At 39.6% G+C, this 20,718-nt stretch overlaps 1 protein-coding gene across 3 annotated transcripts in view; it reads left to right on the top strand.

The window, feature by feature from the left end:
- The window catches only part of GABRB2 (gamma-aminobutyric acid type A receptor subunit beta2), a 123,770-nt gene that overhangs the window by 54,373 nt on the left and 48,679 nt on the right, over positions 1–20,718 (top strand). For all 3 annotated transcript variants that reach the window (XM_050312462.1, XM_050312460.1, XM_050312461.1), the window contains one exon: positions 9,099–9,181. In XM_050312462.1, the coding sequence (XP_050168419.1) occupies positions 9,099–9,181 (83 nt within the window). The remainder of the gene's footprint in view (positions 1–9,098; positions 9,182–20,718) is intronic.

The following is a 20,718-nucleotide window of genomic DNA, read 5'->3' as shown; positions in this document are numbered from 1 at the left end:
GCTCAACACAACCAAAACAAATCTTCTGGACATAACAACATCTCTGAAACAAAACGAGGCAGTTCCAGAGCAATTGGCAGCAGAGTTTCCTGTCCTTTGCCAGTGCTGCCTCTCCCTCCACCCCCAGTGCAGTGGCAGCCTCTGTCTGTGCATCATGAAGGTACATGGGCAGGGCTGGTTTTACAAAAGATATGAAAGGAAGAGAGGTACTTGAGAGTAGTCTATAATTAACCACACTGGAGTACAGGATTGGACTGTTGAACCCTAATTGAGGTTTTGACACTGAAAAAATTCATTCTGCCTTAAAAATGTCTTTATCCAACCCCTCTGCAGCTTTGTGACAGGTCAGTAACTGGTGCCTGAAATGCACTTGGACACCTGGATCCACAGGTCCTGCAGTTCTTGTGCAGGTGCACATGTGAAGTCCTAACTATATGGTGCATCCAAAACATCAAATCAAAATTAAATTTTATTCTAGATATATTGTTTGTGAGTTTTTTCCATATTGTTATATAATTCCTTTGAGTGCTGCTGACCCTTTAAATTCCTTGCCGTTCTAGAGAAAACTGTTGTCATTCATGAATGATAAACCTGATACTGCTCAGTAATAAATAACTCCTCCATGGACATAACCACTGCTCTAGAAACAACCATTAAAACCTTCCCCCAGGGATTCATCTGTAATCCCACAGTGCCCTATTGAATTGTTTTTCTGGGTTGTGTCAGTTGTACCACTCTGATATCTTGCAATAGGCCCTTGGTGCTGCTGTACCAACTCTTGAGTGCTTGAGTGAAGAGGGCTTTAAAAACTCTGTGCAGTGTGTGTGATTACTGCATTAGAGCTGTGGAAGAAAAAGTTCAGTCTAATTGCATTTATTACTTCTTTGCAGTCACATAATGGCAACTTTTTGCAATAAAAACTAAAACCTAAAACCACTTGAGATAAGATGATAGGTTTGTTGTTAACAGTTAACAGTTTTATTGTGGTTACAGGAATTAGTAGATCAAATAATATAAAGAAATTAGAGAAAAACTGGTAAAAAGATTCTTAAGAATGAAACTGTATAGATCAGTACTAAATATTCAGGCGTATCATGACAATAATACTGTGGTCAGAGTTTGTTTCTGTTAAATCTAAACTTGACTTGGGTGATGCAGCAGTGAAGTACAGTTCAGGAATGATCAATAATAAAGATTTGTGTAAAATCAAAGATAACAGACTAGGTGATATGTAATACTTCTCAGTCACTGAAACCCAAGTCTTACTAACCTGTTTGGCAGGGATTGAGAATGGGATTTGGCCAAAAAAAACCAAAATAGAGCTGCAGGGATAAGCTCTACAAGTCAGAACCAGCTTGTTTCAAGGACAGACGATTAAGAAACAAATATAATTTATGACGTTATGTAAATATGAGTGTGTGAACATATTTGTTTTGATTGTCACTTGTGCTGTATATGAACTCCAGATGCTTTGGATCTTTAGGCTAAGCTGTGGTATTTGTTTGTATTCTCTCATTATTGACAGCTGGTATTACAGTGATACTTGAAAGGATGTCAGTAGGGTGAAATTACATATTTGGATACTTTTCTTGCTGTGCCCTAAATATCGGAGTGAAGCTGAAATATTTATTTGCAAAGCAAGAGATAATGATCTTCTGACAATAGTCAGTTACAAGGATATTTGAATCATTGTACGGACCGATTACAGGAGATTTAATCAGCTTGCTCAATAGTATACAAAAGCTTCTCTTTTTTACTTGTGGCTCAGTATTAAGCCTACAGGATGCACAAAGGAAGAGGAGGGTGGGGACAGCAGAAATTTTAGCTACGTCATTCTCTTTTTGATGTGCTTAGTGACTGCCTGTGCTTCCAGTTCTTACTGGAAATTTTTTAAAAATAAAATTATTTTCTGCAGTTATTTGATAGTGGCTCATATCTCAGGTAGAGAATGAAAGAGGTACCAGAGGTCAGAAGCATTTTGCCAGAGCACTGCAAGGCTCTAGAGGGCACATCCCAGCTCCATGGGAGAGGGAGCTGTGCTGCTCTGGGGTAGCTCAGGTTATGCCTCCGTGTGACACGAGGGATTGCTCAGCATGCTGTTTGCTCACTCTGAATATCTGGCGAAGGACAGTTTGGGTTTTAGACCTTTGTCTTTTTTTTTTTTTTTTTTTTTTGCTAGAATTACAAAGGTTTATAGTAGATGGTCTAATGGGCATAGAGAAAAAACCGGCATAGAGAGTAAATGGTCTAATTGAAATCCTACACAGAGGCAGCGCAGCTCTCCTTGCATGCCAGGCTGTGTAGATAAGTTTCCAATAAGAATTGAGTTGTTAATAATAACTTGTGTCTGTTATTCTACTGTGCTTTGCACAGTTTGCCTTCATGCTGACTCCCTGTTTGATTGCTTTTAAAGTGTGACTCCTGCTTCAGGACAGGGAGAGTTCATTTTGCTTTTGTCTCAGAGATTCACAAGGGTTGGAATTCTGTGGATTATTGCTTTGTTGTAAAGGCTCTTGAAAGAGACGTAAGAACTTCAGGTTTGTGCTAGAGGGTCTTTTACTGACTTTTCCCACCTTTTTGGATCTGAGAGTGATTCTGCTTACGAAGAATCCACTTAAATTTATTATTTCTATTGACATTTTCCTCTGGGAAATGAGCTGTCTATCTCACAAAAGCCAAAGAGGAAAGAGAGCTTTGGGCTCTTATCTTACTACTTCTGTAAGAATTACTAAATAAGCTGCAATCATAAAACTGAATGTGTCTTTTTTACTGAAGATTGTTTTGACTTTCACATTAATTTTTAACTTGAGTAGAACTTCCTTTCTCCAGAACAGTGAAAACACTTTCCACTCAGTTTCCCAGAATAGGCAAGTAACTGGTAATGTTCTTGGGGGCATTTTGTGAGAAGGAAGGATTTGGCAGAAATCAGATACACAGAATGCCTAGATGAAGAACATCCTGAAGAAGTGACTGCGGTTTCTGTGGGAGCTCATCATGCAGAGCTCAGGCTCGTCACTGCCGGAGGAGGTGCAGGAGCTCAGGTTGTGTCAGCACTGACACTCAGCTGGAAGGGGCTTCCCAGCAGCCGTGTCCAGCAGTGCTGGGGGTCACTGCCTTCTGAGCCCCACGGGATAAAACACTCACACTCAGACCCCGGGGGGAACAAGGCTGTTCCTCCAAAGCCAGGTGTTGCACTGGAGGGTGTAGGGCTGCTGTAGCTCTCACTCTATTCGGGCTATAAAAGTAGTTAGTACTATTTTACCTGGGATAATTTGTATTTCTTTATTTCTGTGTTTTTAGAGGCAGTATCACCTGCACAATTTGTTCATTGAAGCAGTGCATATTTTTTGGAGAAGAGATTCCTTTTTTTCCCTGGCTCTTCAGTTATTAATTAAGCATTGTATCTTTATCATCTTGGAATAAAAACTGTTAATGTAGGGTATGTTTACAGTCCAGATACTCGTTAGAACTCAGCATTGGTTATTTTAGGCACGGAGAATTGATTAAAAAGCCACCAAACTTATGTGTCTCCTTAGAAAGTTCTAGCTCTCTTCCATAGTTTGAGAGTCTGTATTTAATGTGATGTAATATCAGAATAACTGGATTAAAGATGTTTTATATATATGATTTATTTTATGCAACATGATCTGGGTGGTAACATTTTAAAATTTTAAGAGAAAGAAGGGAAAATAATTTGCTTCTTATTTCAATGCTGATATTATCTGAGTAAAGCAGACATGCAGTTTTCACAACTAGAATAAGAAATGTGTTTTTGCAAAACATTTGAAAATAAAACTTTCACATTTCCAGTGATGGTTAATAAAGCAAAAGGATTATGAACTCTGTATAAGTGGAGGAGACTTACTAGGTCTTCGTACCAAGGATACTTGTTTCATATTACTCATCATGCTCATATTGTTTCATTTTCTGTAAGTCCTGCAGTGTTTTAGCATCTTGCCTTTTATTTATTTCTTTTGAAAGGGAGAAGTGAAGTGAATGCTGAAAGACAAGGATACATTTCACAGTGATAAAATATTAAAATTTTGAAGTGCTCCTCTGAGCTCTTCTGACATGTTATGTGGGTGTTATTTTCTAGAGGAGAACATATTACTTCAGAGAAAGGTTTGAATAAATTCAGTCTAAAGCTGAGTTTATTGTAGCAGAAGATTTTACTGCAGTGATGTGTGCTTTTTGCAGGGGTTTAAATTATGAACATGATGTTATGACTGAGTTTTAGATACAGTGACAGAATAGTAGGAAATGCTATCTCACTTAAAGAAGAGGTACTTCTATGGCAGTATAGCAGGAAATTGGGCACACTGCATGGAAATGTGCAAATAATTCTGGTTCTTCTGAGTCAGAATTCCTTTACCATGAAATAATAGCCAAATGCTCCATTTTTCCGTGGCTCTTCCCTGCAGGGATGCACATGGCAAAATAGGCTGTCCGTCAGCAGAGAAATGCAGAGCTGCTTCTCAAGGAAGATCAGGGGCACGTAGGGTTTAGTTTCCTCCTGCAGATCTGATATGCTTCTTTTACCAGCAATATCAACAACAACAAAGCTTACTGAGGCTGAAGTTTCTGTGTGGTCTGACTTGCTGGGTTTTATCAGCTATTAGTTTTTTTCCTTTTTGTGTTACAATTAGAAAATGCTTTAGCATTATATCCTTCACATTCTTAACTCGTGTTCTGGCTATACCTTGTAGCTTTAACAAATGCACTAAGTGCTTTCAGAGGGCACGTGACTGTTCAAGGATTGCACACCACAGAAACAAGGGAAAATATCTGCATGTCATTAGATAATGAGCTCTTAATGGAGTAAGAAAAACGAGCTCCTGGCACTTCGGTTGGAATACTCCAGAAATGTTGAGAAGTGGTGGTAGGAGAGAGCATATTACAGATTTTGGGTAGCATGTGAATGTAATTTCATCTCAAAGAGAGACATCAGTGTCAATAAAACTGTTCTTTTTTTCCTATAAAGCTACTCTGAGAAACTCTATATACCGTTTACAGTTGAAAGATTATAGTAGTCAATAGCTAAATGTTTAGACTTAAACTTGTAGAAATGTCACTATTTTTTATCCTTTGCTGTAACCAACTCTCAAACTATGATCACACAAGGGAAGCTTTTCTGTGAATAAGCAGACAGAGGAAAAATTCTGCGAACTCTCTAATTAGCAAGAAATCCATTTTAATTTGAAAGTACATTTGTTAGAATGTCTAACAACCTTGATATGTGTCTAAATCCAGTATTGCCCAGGAGAGAGATTTATCACACTGAAGTTTTGTTCCCAGAATTTCCGTGTATTTGCAGCTGGTTCTGCTTCTGCCACAGATGTTTTCCAGCTGTCTGCAGAAGGACTTTTTCCAAGAAGCAGAGGTGAACAGTGGGTTGAGCTGCAGTACGTTATTTCAGTGAATAATTCAGAGAGTTCCTGACTCCCAGTCAGTGTGAGCAGAGGATTCTTATAAAGTCCTTGATAAAGAGATCCAGTCTGTGGTATCCTTGTGAGCTTTTTCGATTGCTCCTGGTGTTGCTCATGGGGAGTCTGTCTGCCCTCAGGTACACAATCTGAGGCAGAATCTCATGCTGCTTTCATCAGGATGTACCTGCATACATTTAAAGAAAGGATTAGTCTTTTTGATTTCCTGGGTTTCAGCTCTGCCTCCAATTCCACAGGCTCCCAATCTGGCAGGGCTAGAACAGTAGAGGGGGGCATTAGAAGGTTCTCACAGTAGCACTCAGAAGAGCCATCTGAAGTTGTCACCTTCTTGCTCAGCATTGCTGCAGTGTCTGTAATCCTGTAATTACAGGTCAGGGCTGCTTCCTTCCAGGGCACAGACAAGTTTCTGTTCGGCTTATTCTCCACAGCTGCAGAGCCTCTGCAGCTCCAAGAGGGAATTGGATCCTGTCCATCTCCACATGTCATTGGCATTGCTCTCCTGTCCTCCAGTGCTGTTTGTAATTCAGTAGTGATGTCAGAACTGTTTAAGTTGCTATTATGAATTTCAAATCCCACTTGAACTTGTCAGAAAAGCAAAATGTGTAGGATTTTGAAAAACTGTCCCCTCCACAGCACTAAAAAATAAGAACTTCTAACACTTCTAGGATGGTATTATAATATGGGTATTATTTTCTGCATCCCTCTTAAGTTTGGAAGTGTTTAAAAACAAGTTCTTTATGGCCTTCACATTTGGCCTGTGAAAGGAGGAGTTCTAATTTCCAGTTCTTATTTGAATTGTAGAACCTCCCCAAAGGTTTGGAGATGAGCAGGTTTTCGGCTTTCTCAGAAATAATAGTTTTATATGAACTCCTTTGAATTACTGACAGCAAACTTTTCTTGCAGGTCAGTTGTGGTTCAGATTTCTTTGCACTGTAGCTATGCTTTTTGGACACATGAAGTTTTCTTTAGGTCTCCATAATCCTTCATTTAGTCAGTTTAGTGGTGCTTCAGGGTTTGCTTTTTTTGTGTTTTGTAATCAGTCTACATTCAAAATACAGATGACGAAAGAGGAAGATGAAGGCTGGTTTTCATTGTAGGAATCATAAATATCCCGAGGTTTCTCTTCCTTTAGCAGCAGATGAAGATTAGTATGTGAGACAGTTCTAGGGTGTTTCATTCCATCCAGGGTTTCTCTGGGTGCTGTTGTGTTCCATCTCCCAGTGACTGCAGTGCCCTGAGTCACAGTGTTTTTTTAAAAGCTTTCACTTTTTTAGTGTTTCTTCTCCAGTTTACGTTATGCAAAGTAAAACATTATATTTTTGCACTAGTCCAGGCTGTATAACAAATATTTTTAGTCCTTTTATGAAAATTGAAATATCTCTTCTCTGGGGAGAAGACTTTAGGCCTGTTTCAAGTGCTCCCAACTGCTGTAATGAACTGCTGTTTCTTTCCGAAAAGGTTTGGGTCATGTGTCCTGCCTTTTAAAGTGTTCTGAGGTGGCAATTCTTGCATGCTCTTGCTTTAGTAATTCGATTTATCTATTCATCATGAATTGCAAACCACTAAGAATTATCAAAAGGTAGTTTTGTTGTTTAAATAATTACAAAGATGAAAGAGAACTACTTTACCATAACTGTGAGAAGTCAGGGTAAAAATGTGATAGTTCAATGGATTTGTATTATGGATAAGAATGAACAAGTAAGTTGAATTAAGTACATTACTTTGGCTTGATTCAAACTCTGCTTTACCAATCATTTCCATTACCATGCCACTTTTTTTCTCTGCTTTCTGGTGAGGTGAGGCACTGTCTCTTTTAATGATCTGATTATGTTCACCACAGAGCTTTTATCCTACCTATCTGCAGCCCCTTTTGTCGGATTTGCCGCACCCAAAATGCTACAGCAGATTGTGAGAATTGAGTGCTCTGCTCCCCCGTCAGTTAAACAGACACTTCGCTGGCGGTGGCTCCGGACAGGGGGTTGTCTCTGTGTGGAGGCCCCAGATCTGGTACACTCTGGTAGGAAATATTTAGGGCAGAGAAAGCTGTTAGAAAACTTCATAGTCGTCCAGGTTTGTATTTCCCATGATCCTTCTGTGCATTTAAATCTGGGCTGTAAATCTGGGCTCCTGCCTTTTCCTCTGTGAACTACTGAAATTCTTCTAAAACTCCTGACTGTAATATACACATAGATACGGAAATACTGTGGAAAACAAAATAACAAATCTCCCCCCAAAACCCCATAATCAAACAAAAAATGAGCTCTAATTTATTTCTGGTCTCGCTGCGCCTTTCTTGAAGTTCTCCCAAAAGTAATCAGTCTTACATTGATACTGGAACTGGGCAATTTACTTGATTGTCCTCTAAATTTAAAAATAAGGAACCGAGTATGAACTACCAAGAGTTTGGGGGATTTTTTACGTACAATATATGCTGCTGCTTGCTTCATTTGCTATCAGCAAACTTGTATTCCTCTGCAGGCTGGTTTTGGTAAAAGCTGGAAGGCTTTCATTGAGCAGAGCCAAAGTTCTTTCTCATTTGCTTTTGTCCACTCCAGGAAGCTTTCTTTTGAAGCAGATGTGGTGACCCACACTGATTGAAAACATTGTATTTTCCAAAGCAATTCTGTGAGTGTCCCTGTACCGAGTGAAGAAAGAACTTGGTGCCAAAAAGCATCCCTTTTCTTGGAGAGCCCAATACATGGGAATGGTCAAAATGTAATATTAAGAGATCTTGTCTAGATTGACAAGAAAAAGGCAGGACAATGTTTGTAGGAATAACTTGCCCCTGCTTTTGTTCTCTTTTATTTGAAGGGATATACGGGGATTTTTTTTTTCTGGAAATGACAGTAAGGCATTGTTGGATGGGGACAGTAAGGGTATTAATGAAGATTTTCAAGTGCCTCACAAAAACAATTGCTGAAGTAAATTTTGAGTGAATTTTAGCAGGCAACTGCAGTTTTCTGCCTCTAATGAAAACGTCTTAGGTATTTAAGGAGAAAGTATGAGGTCCACCAAATGAAAGAGTTCTCTGGAGGTGTTTTGTGAGAACAAAGAATGTACAAGAAGTTTTTTAATCAGTTATTGAATATTCTAAATGTTTACTATGAAAGACTGGTAACTCTCATAGGAGGGGACAGGATTTTGAGAAGGCAGCTTAGTCACTCAGTCTCTCATGTACACCTTAGAAAGACATAGCTACTGACCCTGTCGTGACTTAGGGTGTTTGCATGTGCTGTAGGCATGTCATCTGCTCCATCTTGGGTCCCATTTTGGAGGTGTGTGACCTCATCATCTCGGAATTTATGATTTGAGCTAATTCCTTTGGTCAGCCTCTCACTTCATGGAAGGGCTGTACAGTTGGTGCTGTGCAGTTCTCTCGTTGTTGCTCTGGTGGGGAAGCAGATCCCCGGATCTTTGGCCAGTCAGTTGTGCTGGGCACAGAGCAGAACAGAGTGGTGCTGGGGGGCACTCTCTGCACCAGCTCGGCCCAGCCTTGCTAGGACAGCATCAGTTCCAGGTGAGCAGCACACACAGCGTTCAGGCAAAACCAGGCAAGAGCCTCAGATACGTGCAAACAGTTTCTTCTGTCAGTGAAGGGTGAGCAAGGAAAGATTGGAGCAAGACACATTAACAGGCTCTTCTTTTGCTTCCTAGAATTACCACAACAGCTGCCTGCATGATGGACCTCCGGAGATATCCGCTGGATGAGCAGAACTGCACGCTGGAGATTGAAAGCTGTAAGTACTTCTGCAAATCCTTCTTATTCTGGGGGCAACTGCTTCGGAGGGTTTATTTCTGTCAGGCTGTGTTTTTTGAGGTTTTGTTTGGGTTTTTTTAACATGCTACTAACCTAGTTGTCTTTCTGTCTGATGACATTTAGATCCTTGTAAGCACATGAGAAAAAAATAGCTTTCCAGATGGATTAGTAATTTCTGGCATCAGGATTAGCAGAAATTATTCTGTGTCTTGATGGACAATTTACAGCTTTAAAAGTCTCATTCAAGTGCCTTGTTGGGGTTCATGTGAGGAGCACAAGGATTATTATCAGTTCTTTATCTTCCTTTACTGCTGAACTGTGTGGCAGCTTGTTTCCATTTATAAATGAAGGCAAGAGGTTACAACTGTCCTTGAAATAGGTGGTTTGTGGTTTGCTTTTTCCCTAACAACTGTGCTGTAGTTAAACTTTGAACACGTGTAACACAGTTTGTTTATATACACTAACTTAATGGCTGGTGTTTTACTGAACTTATGTAGATAAAACTTGTGAATTAAAACCTCTCCTTTCTCCAGAAACCTTTAGGGATCTGTATCAGAGCAAATCAAATTCATGATTCCTTTTATAAAGACATATATTGCAAGTGTGTTTCTTGACACTCTAAGATCATTATCAGCACTTTGAAGATTAATGTCACACTCTAAGATACAGTAGGCAAGTATTTGTATTTTTAAAGTATCTTCTGTGTTATGAACTGTTATGTGGGTTTTCTGTTTGCACTGAAGTACAAAATAATAATAATTTGTGCTACAGTGAGTAAGAACTTGGTACAGCTGAACTTCTTTCTGCTATTCTAGAGAGCATTTAAGAACATGGTTTACATTTGTGTCCAGGTTTCATTCATTGCAATTCACTAATTTCCAGGTAAGTTAAAACCCTTGTGACACTGTTGTGTGAAGTACTTTACACACATAAAAGGAAGGAAGTGAGACTGTCAGGAAAGCTCACCCCTTCTGTGTGGTGACATTCACAACAGCAAATGGGATGATGCACTTGGTCTTCTGAGATTAGATCAAATCTTAGTTGTTTGGGGGGTTTTGCAGTTCATTATAGAATTTCCATTGATATTTGATTCAGAATTTCATACCTGCAGCCAACTACTACATTACCAGTCTGTTAGGCTGAATATAATGTGCAAGAAAACTACTGGTATAGTTGTATTCTCCCTGCATTGCTGAGATGACTGAATCTTTGTGGGATTCACAAACCAGATATCCCCTGCCTCTCACCCTTTCAGGACCTACCCTGGGAAATATTCCCAGGAAGTATCTGCTGGGTCAGTCCTTATGCAAAACTGAAAATTAAATTGCCTCTGCTTCTCAGTGAGAGCACTTGGTCTGGTTCAGACTTAGAAAGTGGGACTTACAGGTTGAAATTTTCCTTTTATCGGATTTGAAGTAGCGAGATCAGTTTGAAACCAGATCAGTTATCTTTTGAGAAGCAATCCTAAAAAACAAGGTATGGAGCTCTCAGAATAGTTTTTCAGCATGGTAGGAAGCCACAGTGCTCACTGTATGACAGAAAGGGGAGGAGTTTGATTTCCCATAGCAGTCAGGGTGCTCTTAGCAGAGGTCTCTCGTGGGTCTCTGAGCTCTGTCGGGGCATCACAAAGGTCAGCTGGGTTTAAATCAGAATGCTGAGTGCATCTCACCACAGCATCTCTGGCTGTCTCACCGCAGTAACAGAGGCCATTAAAGAATGGGGAGAAAGGTAACACTTGACCTGTGTTTTGAAACACTTCCACGCTGTTTTAGGAAATGATTGCTCTTCATATGCGTCATTGTGTTCAGATGAAAACCAGGCTGTCTGCTCTGCATGAATCACTTCAGACAGAAACGCTGGTAGGGAGATAGGCAGGATGAATAAGATTGAAAGGGACATCTGAGTCATTCAGTGCAGGTACTTGGGTCATAATCCCTCCTTTAAACTGGTTAAACTGAATCCCTAAAGTAGCTTGGTTTCTTGCCCTACTGCTCCTGTTGGATACCTGTTTCACCACTGCTCTCTTGTGATGGTTAGATATTCCCTAAACTCTACCCCAAGTGTTTTCATGGCTATGAAGGCATGAAATTAATACCCACTGCTTGTGCAAAAAATTTTGTTTAGTTCAATGTCTTCCCCAGCCCTTCTGGGACCTTCATAACACGTTTAATGAAAATAGTCATAGTTTCTCATAGGCTGCATTTCATGAAAGTGAATATGCCAGTCTTTTTTTATCTTTCTCATACAGGAGTATGTTAAGAGAAATGCAGAGCTAGCATTAGTTCTTCATTAGGAATAACTAGGACCATAAATAGTGTCCCAGAGGAAATCTCTGTTACACTATGGCATCAATCCCACCCTTCTTCCAAGAGCCACCTCTGCTTTTCTTCCCAGCTGCACGACTTTCACATGATAGTCTTTCCTGGAACAGTACAGTAAGGTCTTTCCCTTCCTAACTCATTTTTCAGCAGTGGGTTCTAGCTTTTGGTCGAATTTTTTTTTTTTTTTACATAGTGCTAAGAAAATATGACTTGCCATTTCCTAACACTATTCACGTAAATCAATGTCCCTAATATTACTACAGTCCTTAAGGTTATCCAGTTCTTGTTTTATTTGTTTGGATTATCCTTCATTTTAGCAGTGCTTGCAGATTTAGTTTCATTAGAAATTTCATTAACATAAAAATACTAAAGAGTATTAATGCCAAGAAGAAAGAACTTTGCTTGTAATCATTCTCTGTACTGAGCATGATCTATTCCTTCAGTGCAGTACAATTTCCTGCACACTTTTTCTATACCTTTACTAATTGTCTGTTCTTGGATAGTCCAACATCAAATGTTTTAATGAAGGCTTGTTTAAAAAAAGGTGTTACTGTCTAGCCAAGTCATTTGAGGGAATTCGTGATAGATTTTTATCCCATTTCAATACATGTTCCTATCTCTAATGTCCTTCCATTCTTTCTCTGCTTCATTCTTCCTTTCCTCCCTCCTCCCCTCACTGATGCCAGACTTGAACACCTTCTTACACCCCTGTGCTACTTCCTGTTTTCCCTTGGCATTGTGTTTACTGAATTTGTGGCCAATACCAAGTTTTTGTTAATCTAGATTATCATAACTCTAGATTAATTTTTGAATTACATATTCAGGTTGAAAAGGATTGGATATAAAATATAAAACATGACATAGATGAGGTGGTGTCATCTTTTAAGATACCAGAGACAATGTTTTCCCTGTTTCAGTCCAAGGTAGTCTCAGTGATCTGAGTAAGAGAGGACCATTCTCTGTTAGTTCGAAGAGTGTCAGTTTTGGGAGCTGAAATCCTGTTTTTTCATGTATGGCCCGTTAAGTCTGAGGTCAGTTTTTGCTTTGCTCATCCTTTAAAGGCAGAGGCTTGTTAAATGTTCAGGTTTGTTACAATGCTTCTAAACCTGCGGGCCATCATTTCTGTGGGGGTGTAATCTGAGCTATTCTACTTCTCCCTTTCTTTTGTTGTTTCCCAACACACTGAATAGTAGGTTTATAATACCAGAGGGAAATCAGTTTTCCTATGTATTCATTTTTTAGTTTCCCAGCTTGCAGGCAACAGAGAGCTTTTTCCTCTTCAGTCAAATACTGACTTGACTCAGTAAATACCTTTCCTTTCTGCTGCCCACCTCTGCCACCCCAGTTTGCAGTGCTGAGTTTCTCTTGATGCTCTAGAATAATTTTATTTCTCTGCTGTTTCTTGCCTCTCTGGAATTGTAACTATTGAAAGGAATGTCTCAGCTAACCAACCATAAGACTAGTGGGAGCTCAAAGGCAAAAAGAAGTACAAGGAAGTTTGAAGAATAGTTCATATTCTTATAAACAAAAAAATTCCATGTGGCACATCCTCCAGCATAACAGATGATTGTGATTCTTTTGAATATTTTTAAATGCCGTCATTCAAGATTCATCTGGTACATTTAGGCCTTTGCCCGTTTCTGTTATGTGGTGCCACATAAAGGCAAAATCTTACTTCAGATTCTTCTCTTGTTTCATGATGTGTTTGACCTGGCTCTATTTGTGTTATAATGAGGTGAAATTCAGGATCTGCCTGCCTTGTGACAGTGTGCTCCCCCTCCCCCCCATTGCTTTATTGCTGTGGAACAAACAAGAACACACTGAGTTTCTCCTTTAGAAGCATATTCTCAGAAATATTTTCATAGTGTGTTAAAGGTGTGGCATTAAAAAGGTGCATTAAAGCCCTGCTGTTGGGAGCCTTGGCAGACAGGGAGTGTCCCCTTGGATGTGCTGCCCAGGGAAGGGGCACTCAAAGCAGCACACACGGGCATGGGAGACTGCTTTGCTCATGAATGAGAAATATTTACAGGGCATTTCAGTTCTGTAAAAGCCTGGGGTGTTTGGAGCAGAAATCATCAGATTTTTTTCCTATATCGTGACAAAAGGCCACAGAAACAAGGGAAAACCTACCTTTCAATGTGATTATCTGGGAAAAGCCAGGAAGAAGGGAGCTGAAGGAGTATCATTGCTCTCCCTGGCAGTGCAGCCCGGTATCAAACACCTTCTAATCAGCTCATCTGAAAGCTCATCAACAGGAGAAACACAAGTCATCTCTGTGTGCTCAAGGTGACTTCACAAGTACATTTAAGGTGCTGAAAAGAAACGAAAACAGCCTTTTGCTGAACCCTTCAGTGCTTTGCAGATGGCAGCTCTGGCCATTGATCAAAGCTGGAATTGAGTCCCAGGGACAAATGGGACAACTCCAGGAGCTGACCAGGCAAGGCTTTTTGGGTTGGAGGCAAATGTGCTTGATGCCAGGCAAAGAAACTGCTGATTCCAGGGCTGGGTGTTCAGCAAAGGAGGTGCCATGGGAACATGGCACTTCCACAGAAAGGGGGAAGAAAAACACATGACTTTGGCTACTGATGGTTAGAATCTTAAAAGCCATTCTTTTTTTTATTTTTTTTTCTTTCTTTTTATCAAACCTGGGCTGAATCCTGTTCCTGTTGTCTCTTCAGCTGAGTATGTTTTGCATCATGGCCCTTGTAGGAAGGATATTCCTCTGTCAGTAGGAACTGGTGTTATCAAAGTGCCCCTTCCTCTGTCTTGTTCGTCATCTATGCTTGGATGTCCTAACGTGGGTTCTGTGACAATTCAGCACTGAGTGTAGGAAGGGACTGTTTAGCAAGCAGTGGTGAATTCTGCCTCTGTAGCCACACTGTCCATTTTGGCAACATGAGCTTTTAGTGTGGCTTCCTTGGGACAGGTACTTTGTTCTTTATTTGTCCCTGGTAATTTCATCTCAAGTATGTTGAGAAGAAGTATAATTTCAGTGGCATAATGCACAGTGGCAGTGAGCAGGAAATGCTTGACTCCTCTTCAATGTGCAGATAGGATGATTCAGTAAGGCTAAAATAATCCCCAGTGGTAGATGACTCTGCTGGGTAGTCTGAAGAGAGGAAGGAAATTTAGACCATCAGTGCATATGATCAGGGTGGGTTGTGTGCAAGTGAACCATTGTTTGGAAGGTTTTGGTAACACACACAGCCCTCAGCGGGGGACTTTGGTCAGGATTTCAGACTGGAAATCAAGTCACAACCAACATATAATACCCTGCAGGCAGGCAAGAGGGAAGCATTTCCTTATTTTCATTCTGTCTCAGTACATCTCTGCAGCAGCACATCCTGGGAGCTCTCATAGCACAAACAAGGTGATGCACTGTTTGCAAATGAGGAGAGAATTGCACAGGAGCTCTGCAACACTCTTAGCCTTTGAAGCAAGCTGGAGTTAAATTTAAAAGGGAATCCAATATAGGAATATCTAAACTCTGCTTATCAACCCTGGACCATTCAGACAATATAGACTGAAGTGCCTTTTTTTTCCTTTTTTTATCATTCTCCAGTTGAATATGGAGAATATATGGAATCATAAAGATACAGAAACAAAACACAAATGGTTGTAAAACTTCTAGTGCATTTTGCCTTTTACAGCCAGTCTGAACTAGAGTACATTTGTTCTTATTATGGATGACCCTGCCTTTTATCAAGAGATTATTGGAAACAAAAAGGGCCCAGTTTAAAGAGTCCATATTCAGAAACAACCAAATTCATTTGCTAAGGTTTGAGGAAAAAAGGACATGTCCAGGAAGGTGTTTCTGATGCTGCATAAAGATGTCTTCCAAAAGAAAAGAATGTATTTCTAACAAAACTATGATAATCTTATATCCAAAAAATCATGCAGACATGGTGAAGTCTGATGGGCACACCAGGCCTGTTTTGAAAAGGTATGAATTTTACAAGATAAATATTCACCTTTTTTTTTAGGATCTGTGTTATAACATAATTTAGGCAAATGTTTTTCTGTAGGTCTGGTATCCTTTTCAAATACTTTGTAACTGGTGACTTCTTTAAGAAAGTGAAATATTTGTAAGTGCTATTGGAAGAGACTTCTGTGATATTGTTACAGATCTTAGGTCTGTGTAGTGTGTGATGTGAGATTATAGTTTATTTTTATTATGTTCCTTGGAGTGCACATATGGTTTGGTTCTTCTTTACAAGTATTTTTGTACACCATTGTAAGTGATGGAAGTGGCACTGAAAGCTCATAATGCCTTATTCTCCATGGTATCGTGTTACTTAAGCAGTCTTTCTCAAAATGAAATCATTTCTTCAACATGCTCCAGCTCTTATGAAATAGTAATATTGATCAGGTGCTGGAATCACTTGACCTCAGGTCTTTTGCTTTAGAAGACAGTGCAAACTGTGATTATCTTGTGGTGATCACACGCCTGTGAAGAGAATTCAAATATGTTCCTACAGTCATTTTATTTCCTATGATAGGAAATGCTATTTCTTTTAAGATACTTTTTCTCCCCCAGCATCTGTCTCACTGTTTTACAGGAAACAAATTAATTTTCCTTTTGAGAAATCAAAACATAGTCGATTCACATTTTACCCCCTGGTTGTTCCTAATGTCTTTTGGGTATAAAGAAGCAAAAAGTACTCAGTTGAGAAACCCATGAAGATGTAGTTGGCCAAACCCCCTTTATGTTATGGCTCTTCCCCAAGGAAATAGTTTCAAAACATTGAGCCTTTTATCCTAAAAATTAGTTTATTAACTGTTTACCTATAATTTTAAAGCCCAAGACAAGTATCTGTCTGGAAACATTAGCTTTTAGAATTTAAAAATAAGCACTCCTATTTATGGCTTCAGATGCTCTTTTACTCATCAGGATGTTTCAGCAATGAGAAGTAGATTTCTTGGGTAACTATAATTGTCCTTTTTCATCAAATTAGAGTACATACGTTAAAGAATGACCTTTTATTTTATGATGAGTGTGCAAAACATGGAGGAACAGGAAGGCAGTTGCTTGGTTCTATTGTCAGTCTGTTGTAATTTGCACTTGGCCACTGATAGCAGCTCAAAGAGTTATGCTAATGCTGAATTAATTCGGGGGGAAGGACCAGAAAATGAACATTTGAGTCGTCATAAAGCTGTAGATTCAGATGAATTTGACAAGTAGTTTTGGCCTGTTTACAAACCAGCAGTAAACAGAATGGGATCAAGTCAAAGCCTGCTCTGGCAGAGTCCCTTCTTTCCCCACGGACTGCAGCGGGACTGGGGGAAGATGTAAACAATGCTCAGTGGGTTCCTGCTCTGAAGGGAACTCAATTTGCCAAATGACCAGACTTGCAGGGTGCTCTGGGCTTGGGTCACTGTCCACTCACACTGCTCCATTTGGTCCAACTTTCTAGATAAGAATTGGAGCTTCATCTCTTAAATGTGAGCTTAACCCTCCCCAGTGGCCTCTGTTAAAGAGAAGTGCCTCTGTTCTCCATCAGGGTGGAGTTTTTTGTTTTTCCCAAACTCCAAGTTTTCTTTACTTTTTCTTACTGATGCTCAGATACAAAATACTGCATTTTCAATCACTGAACAGGAAAACAATTTCATTAGTTTTGTTTCAGCAAGTAGAAGCCAGAGGGAATAATAAGAACATCTTTTGTTTTGAGAATGAAATTACAGTTGGGTTAAAGAAGGGTTGGCTTCTAAAGCAGACAAGCCTGGAAAACATTTTACTTTGGGGGAATAACACAGTAGAAATTGAATTAGTGGAAGACTTGGCAAAGTTAAAAATTATAATCTTTTCATTCCTTTGATCAGTATATTGTGTATTTCTAACGATGAGAGCTTTGTGAAACGTTAATTTTGTTCAGTTGCTCACTGGTATTTGGTACTGGCAGTTCACACTGATCACATTCCACCTGTATTTAGAAAACACAAGCTACTTGCTGTTATTGGATGCTGTCACATTTTGTTATGTCTAAAGTCTATATGTTGATTTCCAAGTTAGTGTTGTTTATGACAATAATAAATAATTTTTAAAGAATTCAGCCTTAGTGTTTTCCAACTTCTGGTATGCTAGGGGAATTATCCCCTGACTAATCCGCCTAACATCACTATAACTGATGTGAGAAAGTGTCATTGCAAATTTGCTAGGATGTTGCATTGGTGGGCAAGTCTACAGAAGAAAACTATTCTAGTTTATGCCACTCAGAGTATTCAATATGTATCTGACACACTGTCCAAATTTATTTGGATGGAAATTCAAGAGATCTTTTATGTATGAAAAATTTCCACTCTTAGATAAACTTTCTCATGATGTGCATTTGTTCTGAGTAAAAATGAAACACAAATAATACTGTTACTACTCTAAGTACCCTCCAAAATGTGCTTTGTGGATGAACATTTTTGAAGGAAGGGATGTCTAAGTTGTTGAGAGAAATCATAAAGATTATAGTCTTTATCATTTATGCTGTATTTATAAAAGAATTGGGGTTTGGTTTTGCACCATTTTTTCTTATAATTTAGATCTGTTGTTTTCAGTGTTGTTTTTTATGTGGGGAAATAGAAGTCACTCAGTAGATTAATATGTGCTTACATTTCAAGGTATATTTCAGGAATGATTCAGAATGGAAGGGACCTCAGGAGGTCTCTAGTCTAATCTGCTCAGAACGTGGCCAGCTCTGGGCTCAGACCAAGTTACTCAGAGCTTTGTCCAGTCTGGTCTAGAAAACCCCCAAGGATGGAGAGTGTGGAACCTCTGCAGGCAGCGAGCTCCAGTGCCCGACCCTCCTGAGGGTGAAGAAGTGGAACTGCACGTGTGGAAAGGGGCCACGTTGTGTGTTGGTTTCTGCTGTCCTGAAATGGTGCTTCTGCCCCAGAAAGAAGTATTTGCTGGTACTAATCTGAAATAGAGTCTAAGTGCTGTGCAATTTGTGTTGTAAAAAAGTAAGTTATGAGTCATGGAACAGAATGAGAATATCCTGAGAATGCTCTCAATAAATCAGTGCATTGTACAAGCAGTCCTGTAATTTGACAAAGGCCTTTTGGAGTTGGAGTTGAACTATCTGGTTTTCCTTCCAGGTGTGATCTCGTGTGGTGTGCTCTTTTCCACATCTCCTTGTTCAGTTGCACAGGTCCTATTCCCACCACACCCATTCAAGTGTCTGAGTACTTTGTCATTCTCGGTCACTTATTAAGGTTTAAAAAGTCTCAAAATAAGAGTTCTTTTCCCCTGGATAATGATCTCAGAATTTTCATTACCATGTTTGGCTCAGTAACGTTTCTTGTTATATACATTTTAAAGTCAATTCTCTGTATTCTGTGACTGCACAACATATAAGTTGTTTTTCTTGTGTATGGAACACAGATACGAATAGTCCTGTTTACAGGAATATATTGGAAATGCATTTGTTTAGGCAACAGCTTTGGAACTTCTGCTGTGTCATATTTCTACTCTTCAGCTGCAGAGCAATCCACTACTTGAACTTGCTGTCATTTGGGCTCGTGTCATCCTGTGATTGATGTGTTACTGCAGCCAGAGTTCGATTTGTTCCCTGAGCCCAGGCAATAATCTCACGTCACAGCAGGGGAACATAACACAGAAAACGAGGAACTGGTGGCAGTCAGTGTTCAGCTCTGTGTCTAGAACAAGCCTTTCCGCTCTGACGTTGTGCATGTTGGTACTGTGCTCTAGAGGACTGTGCAACGTTGAATTAACACCTTGGACCAGTGGTACTCTGCCACTGCTTGGATGAAATCAAGTACTGAATGAATCCAGGCACTTCTGACACTGATGTGTCAGAGATGATTGTTTGAGCATTTGGTGGGTTCTGCATAACCTCACACAAAAATTCCCTGGTAAAATCCACACTTTTAGCTGGTTTTCCTAAACAGTTAATTGATAGTCATTGAGAAGTGAATATTTGTTAAACAGCAGACACAGCTTTAGTCAAGGCAAACACCTATTGTGGGCTGCTATGGGAACCAGTTTCATAAAAGCAAAGCAGGTACCTGAATTTACTGTGTGGGAGCTCTTCTGTGAAATCAGGGCACTCTTCAAGGGAACAGGAGTTTGTTCCTGCTGACCACAGCCTGTAGCAGTCGAGGCTCTTCAGCAGCTTTCTTCTGGAAGACTGGTGTTACACAGGAGACAAGATGTTACACTGACAACCTGAGCAATGCTGAAATGCTGGTAAGTAGCATTTTTGCTTGTGAATTGTGTTTTTATTCCTTTGGGGGTTTGACACACAATCTATCACTGTTTGGGGGAGATTCTTCTTTTTCTTTTTACTACGGTCCCTCTCTATTTTCTTTTCTTTGCAGAGCAGAAATGAGTGATGTAAGCAGTAACATTGGTGACTGTGTTGTGTCAGAATTACTGTCCTAGGGATGGTATCCATGGCAAGGACCTTTTCATTCTCCACATACAGTTAACAGGAATGTGCAGTAGAGCAGGTGAGCATCAAAGTGCTGCAAGTGCAGTGTGTTTATGTTGTAAGTCACGTTGCTGTAGCAGGTGGTGGTGGCACTGTACACATGTAGTAACTAGAGGATTATTTTCCTTTCAGGTTTCAGCGACAACTTTCTGCAAGTCTTAGAAGATCAACAGTGTTAGAGGTAAATGCCTGATACTTTTCTCTGGTAAAACCAACATCAGAATTTGTTTTCTTGCTCTCCAAGGAGAATTATCTTTTCACTATCTCTATTTTTATTCATTTATGGGAAGATGGTATTAAAGAAGTGGGTTTAACATATTTCCATGATGGCAGAAAAACTTATAACTCACTATGTCCAAAATATGCATTTTACCCTATAGTGTGCTATGTACATCATAGCCTTCTCGGGTTTTTCCCTTTTCCCCTTCTCATTTTCTCCTTCCATTTTTCCCCTCTTTTTCCCCCCTTTTTCCCCTATTTCACTCTTTTCACCCCTTTTTCCCCCCCTTTAAATGACTCCTCATGCACTGCTTATACTACTATGGAATTGATTGTATAACTATGAGAAACTTGCTTTCATTGTAAAATTACAAAATGTTTGCTAAATATGGTAGCATTCTTAAAAAATAAAATTGTGCTTTTAACTGTTATATCTGTGTGTTTCATTATGAGTGTAAAGGAATTCTGAACACAGCAAAACATGGGAAATTTTAGTAATCTGAGAGGAGGTGACTGTGAGATCAAAATGCCTGTCAGCA

The sequence above is a fragment of the Myiozetetes cayanensis genome, unplaced genomic scaffold (genome assembly GCF_022539395.1).
Source record: "Myiozetetes cayanensis isolate MyiCay16 unplaced genomic scaffold, myiCay2020 scf17, whole genome shotgun sequence".
In the NCBI taxonomy this organism is placed as follows: Eukaryota; Metazoa; Chordata; class Aves; order Passeriformes; family Tyrannidae; genus Myiozetetes; species Myiozetetes cayanensis.
The sequence above is the reverse complement of the archived record's forward strand: the minus strand, read 5'-3'. Positions and strand labels throughout refer to the sequence as shown.